The sequence below is a fragment of the Apteryx rowi genome, unplaced genomic scaffold (assembly GCF_003343035.1).
Source record: "Apteryx rowi isolate R43461 unplaced genomic scaffold, aptRow1 scaffold_195, whole genome shotgun sequence".
In the NCBI taxonomy this organism is placed as follows: domain Eukaryota; kingdom Metazoa; phylum Chordata; class Aves; order Apterygiformes; family Apterygidae; genus Apteryx; species Apteryx rowi.
In genome coordinates, this window is record NW_020448252.1 from 486,969 (window position 1) to 492,968 (window position 6,000).

Consider the following 6,000-nt stretch of genomic DNA (forward strand, 5'->3'; position numbering starts at 1 on the left):
CTAGTACACTCATCACTTGGGAAAAAAAAGAAAAAAAAAAGAAAAAGCATTCTGACCACTCCATTTTACAGTAGAAAAGTTGACATTACTTAAACAAGTGTCATTGAAAATTATTTGTCTTTTAAAGCATGAATTATAAATCAAATTATCTTCAGTTGTGCCCTAACCTAAACTCCTTCCTGAAGTGTCACTGTTTGTTAAAATCTATTTCAGATTTTAAGTATTGCTCTACTCACCTAATTGATAGCAACACAAATTCATGACAGGCATAAAATGAAATTGTTTCTGTGACACAACTCAATAAATAGTGGGTTGAGGATTAGTTCACAGTGACATTGTACAGACAGCTTTTTTTTTTTAATTTTATCATAAATATTCAACTTACGGACAATCAATTGCTAGAATTTTGGTTACTTAACTTGCCAATTACTAGTGGCTACTTCTATTTAGTTTATAAAATTAGATGCAGCTGGCAACTAGAACATTCGATGTTCACAYGCTGCACAGTATGATAACTCAAAGGTATTATGAATTTTCTTTTGATACATCAAGTGTCTACAGTGCAACTTCTTTCCCACTAGCTGCGTACACAAAATGAGTCTGTGTCACTTCTCATACACTCAGCTCATTCCCCTATGACTCAAAACAGCATATTAGGAGAACCACAGGACAGAACAGATACGACATTTCAAATATATTTAACAGTCATTATCCAGAGCCTGCATTCAATCCAAACATTAACAGAACATACCTGTAGTATTTGAACATTAAGATGCATTAATCATGAAGTAATACTTTATATTAAATCAACTGGAGCCAAATTCTGCCCTCACTTTCAGTCTGCAAGTTCACTGCTCTGGAATATGTCTTCTGAGTTTGCACTTTAAACTATCTGCTAAAAATTAAAATGGTCCAAATGCTGCCATTTCTCACATTCATAAAAGTCAGTAAGACAGTGTGGATATAACTGACAGCAGAATGCAGCCTAGCTGTAATTTCTGAGCTTTGGTAGAAAACAGAGCATGTAAGTCTTTCACTATAAAGCAATAATCAATATTGATTCAGGCTACTGGAAATCTGACTAGTTGTTTTGCTGTTTTATGACAGGATGTGAGTTTTGTTAACCTTTGGGGGTAGGAGGGAATCACCACATACATTTTTTTCTACTTGACTAAGCAAAATTTTCAACGCTGAAGGTTTGGTTGTTTATGGGGAGAGGAGGAGGCAATGGGGCCCCAATGATACTGTTCTGTGTCAAAAATAAATATTTATGTATATATATTCTGAAGAAGGAAATTAAAAAAACTTTTAAAAACATACACCTTGGAAAGATAGCTCATATTTACATACAGGACTGGAGGGCTATAATACACTGTTGCAATAGATGTCCTCAGTGTGTAAAGTTTCTCCCATGTTCTGTTAGTTACTGCAGATGACATGACTGCTTCAGATACGCCCTCCCCCTTCTCCACCCCAAATCAAAGTAAAGCAAAATCTGTAGATGATCCCAACTCTGTCTGATGATTTTCTGGGAAAATACCCCAAAGTGCCCCAAATGCATGAAATGCCTGCCYGCACTCTCACATGCACCTCTTTTACAGTGCTGTAACTCCATTTATTTCAGGGCAGATTTACTTTTGAGTCACACAGGAAACACCAGTGTGACTGCAGAAGCAGACCCACCAGTGTGATCTGCTTCCGCTTTTATTTTTTCAAGTCCACCTCTCTCAAGTGACTTGTGTTGGTCCCTTCAGTGGTGCCTTACAGCAGATTTCACTGCAGACAAAATGTAAAGTTAAACCAGCGTCTAAAGTGAGGTCCAGGGTATTCTAAAAGTCTCCTACCTGAATTATGGACATCCGGCTCGGGGGAGCCTCGCTGGCGTTAGTCCCTTGCCCTGTGAAGCTGGCGTGGCAGCCCACATGTCCCTGGGGTACAGTCAGGTTGTTGGAGGCGGGCTTCAGGTACATCACCTCAGACCTGGGAGAGCTGAGGGGCAGGCGGGTCTGGTAATCAAAGTACATGGGTGAGGTGGCCAGGGATGGGCTGCTCACCACGTTCATGACATTGAGGGGGCCCCGGCTGTCCTCGCCCTCACTGGGCACCAGCATAATGTCATTCTTGCTGATCTTCTTCTTCTTGCCCTTGCCCCCTCCACTGCTACTGCCTCCTCCTCCCCCGCCACTGCCTCCCCCTCCTCCCAGCTGAGGGTGGCTATACTCGGCAATGCGACAATTATAGGTGCGGATCTCCTTGTTCTCTCGCTTGCACTTCACGGCAATAGTGATCATGGCAGCCAGCAAGATGATGGAGACAGTGCTCAGGGTCACGATCAGGGGCAGTGACAAGTCCCAGTGTGGTCGCCGATGCTGCTCACCATTCACCTGCGGCTCGCCAGCCTCGGGCAGGGGCCCAGCCAAGGCCCTGACAATGAGCTTGGCCACTGCGGAAAGGCTGGGCTTGCCATGGTCACTGACTTTTACCACCAGCTCAGCCACAGGGCTGAGCTCCTCCCAGTACGGGTGCAAGGTGCGTATCTCACCACTAGTTGGGTCCATCTCAAAGAGGTGCTCCTCATTGCCTTCCACAATCTCATACGTGAGGCGCCCGCTCTCTCCAAAGTCACTGTCTAGGGCACGGACGGTGCCCACAGGGTAGCCCACACCAGCGTTGCGAGGCACCTGCAGCTCGGCGGTGTCATTGATGAGGGCGGGCAGGACAATGAGAGGTGCATTGTCGTTGACATCTAGCACAGTGACACGTACCGTGGCATTACTCTCACGGTGGGGCGAACCTGAGTCCTTGGCCAGCACATGAAACTCAAAGTGCTTGGTCTGCTCATAGTTGAAGCTCCTCAAGGCATAGATAGCACCATTTGTGGGGTTGACAGAGACGTAGGTGTAGATGGAGACATCGCCAACGTGCCCAGGCAGGATGGAGTAAGAGACTGTCCCGTTTTGGCCCAGATCAGGGTCCTGGGCCAAGACAGAGCCCAGGTACTCTCCGGGGATGTTATTTTCAGGCACCTGCAGMACATAGAGGCTCTTACTGAAGTGGGGAGGGTTGTCATTCTCGTCAAGGATTCGGACAGAGAAGGACTTGGTGGAGTTGAGTGGGGGGTTGCCCCCATCACGGGCTACGATGGTCACGTTGTACTCATCCTGTGCCTCACGGTCCAGAGGCCGGTCAGTGACCACAGTGTAGAAATTGTCATAGTTCTCCTCCAGGGCAAAGGGGACGGCACCGGGCCCGCCGCCACCRCCCAGCACCCTGCACTGGAGCTGTCCATTCTTGCCTGAGTCACGGTCGGTGACCCGCACCAGGGCGATGACAGTGCCTGGAGGGGCAGCCTCGCTCAGTGCTCCCTGGCGAACGGAGACAAAGCCGATGGTGGGTGCATTGTCATTGCGGTCGATGAGGCGGACAGTGACCTTGCAGTGTGCAGGGATAGGATTGGGCCCGAGGTCTCGGGCCTGGACGTCAATCTCAATRAGGCCGTTCTCCTCATAGTCCAGGTTGCCCTTGACACGGATAAGGCCACTCTGCGGGTCGATGCTGAAGAGATCACGGACACGTTCGGGCGCGTAGCCACTAAATGAGTAGAGCACCTCCCCGTTGGTGCCCTCGTCGGCATCGGTGGCATTGAGGTCGATGACGGCAGTGCCCAGTGGCGCGTTCTCTGGTAGCTCCACCACATAGGAAGCAGCCTCAAAAATGGGGCTGTTATCATTGGAGTCAATAAGGCGCACATTGATCTGCACGGTGCCCGAGCGCGGTGGGTCACCACCATCCAGCGCGGTCAGTACCAGGGTGTGGTGGCTCTGCTCCTCACGGTCTAAAGGCTTCTGGATGACCAGCTCTGGGAACTTTGTGCCATCTCCGCGGGACTTCACGTCGAGGGAGAAGAGGCCGTAGTCATCACGGGTGAGCAGGTAGGTGCGCAGCCCATTGTCCCCAGCATCTGGATCATGGGCACTGGTGAGGGGGAAGCGGGTGCCCGGTGCAGCATTTTCCGAGATGTCCATGTCCACCTGGTCAGAGGGGAAAGCCGGCGCATTGTCATTCAGGTCCTGGATCTCCACCTTGATCATGCAGATCTCCTGGTCGTTGGCGAACACCTCGAGTGACAGCTGGCACTTGGCGCTGCGCCGGCACAGCGCCTCACGGTCAATGCGCTGCTTGGTGTAGAGCAGCCCGCTCTCGCCGTCCACATCCAGGAGGTGCGGGGCCGAATTCTCCAGCACCCGGAAGGTGGACTTGGGGCCGCGGCCGCCGGGGCCGCTGCCGCCGCCGCGCTCCGGGGGCAGCAGCCCGCCGCCCACCGTGCCCGGCTGCAGCCGCGCATCGCGGCCAATGTTCCCGATGACCGTGCCCGCTCCCTGCTCCTCCGGCACCGAGTAATTCAGGTTCTTCAGCGACAGGGCGGGAGCCCAGCAGAGGAAGAAGCAACAAATGGAAAGGTACATCCCCGTGCAGGGGGTGGGGAGGCAGCAGCTGCAGCGGCGACCAGGGCTGTCCCCGTCTTCTGTCTCCTGCGCTGGGTTTGTTCTTCCTCCTCCTCTCTCTCTCTCTCTCTCTTTTTTTTTCCTTGCCTTCTAGCTCCCCACCCCTATATTTTAAGTTCCTGAACCTGTTGCTCTAAAACATCTGCAGAGACACAGGATGAGAGGCAGCAAATAGACCATGTAGCTCGGAGGGAGGGAGCGATCGGGGGGCGAAGGGGGGGGGGAGAGGGAAGCAGCTTCGGCAGCGTTTCAGTAAGCGCTTGCCGTGCTTACGATCCCCTCGCAGTTACTTCGGCTGACCAACTTCGGCAGTGAGAGGAGGAGGAGGAGGATTTCAAAAATCAGAAAATTTTGCAAAAAGATCTTGTCCTCCGGGTAGGCGAAGCGTTCCCGATCCTTGAATCTCCGATGTACAAAGGATAATAAAAATAATAATAAAAAAATCGGCGGCGGTGGTTGTTTTTCTAAAAACGGTCAAAAAGATTTTTTTTTTTAATAGGTGTATTTATATATACATGGGAAAGGAGGTGGCCACAGAGCTGTAAGCAGGGGGGAAAAGCTTATTTGCTACTCATCGCTTGTGATGCGATTGATGGTGTGGAGTGGGGGGCGGGGGGGGCAGGAGAGAGACGGAAGGGAAAGAAAGTCTCAGCTTGTTGTTGAAGCCCTCTTCGTGTGCAGTGAGAGGCAGTGAAATGTCTGATTGCACCGCGGGGTTGTTGGTTTTCAGGGAGTGTTTTGCTGCATTTAGAGATCTAATCTTGCATTGCTTGCGGCGGCGAACTACATCTCGCTGCCATCGGTATTTCCCCCTCTCTGTCTCGTACGCACTCACTCTTTCCTTCCCGAATCAGAAGACGAGGAAACGGGAATTGCAGTGTAGAAGGGAAAACACAAAACRGGGTGGGGGGAGAACTAGTGTTCGRATTTGTAGTTTCCTTTCTCTCCCTCTACTACCAGCTTCCTACTCTTCCGTGGAGGGGGAAAAATAATTGAGAAACCCACCAGCTGATCGTTATCATTAGCAATAAACATATATTTTGAGAGAAATCGCAGGCTGTGCTCAATCAGATGCACACTTGGGTTTCTTTAAGACAGGCCAGTAGCCGCCGCCACCACCACATCCTTTCTCTCTGTGTATCTGTGCGTGTGTGCGTATGTGTGTCTGAGGAGCTGCACTTTTCTCGATGCAGTTTAATTCCAGTTTGCTTTTCTCTCCAGTCGAGAGGAAATCAACAGGCAACCCATGGCTGGACGCACAGATTTAAAAAAAAAAAAAAAGCGAGAGAGCGGGAAGGAGAAGGGGGGGAGAAAGAAAGAAAAGCCACTACACACTCTCTCTCTCTTAGTCTCTCGCTAAAAGGGAAACAGTCTCTGCATTCACAGGGCTGTGCTGTCAAGTGCCTCTCTTTTCTTTCTATTCAGCATCTCCTTCCAATGACACTGCCTCCTAGTCCTCTTCATTTAGGGGAGGGGAGAGGAAGCGGAAAAACAA

The 6,000-nt window shown here is 50.3% G+C and overlaps 1 protein-coding gene across 3 annotated transcripts in view; it reads right to left on the reverse strand.

The window, feature by feature from the left end:
- Positions 1-4,937, reverse strand: part of PCDH17 (protocadherin 17) — an 85,067-nt gene extending 80,130 nt beyond the window's left edge. For all 3 annotated transcript variants that reach the window (XM_026062867.1, XM_026062868.1, XM_026062866.1), the window contains exon 1: positions 1,845-4,937. In XM_026062867.1, coding sequence (XP_025918652.1) covers positions 1,845-4,466 — 2,622 coding nt within the window. In that variant the 5' untranslated portion in view covers positions 4,467-4,937. The remainder of the gene's footprint in view (positions 1-1,844) is intronic.
- Positions 4,938-6,000: the final 1,063 nt, after the last annotated feature.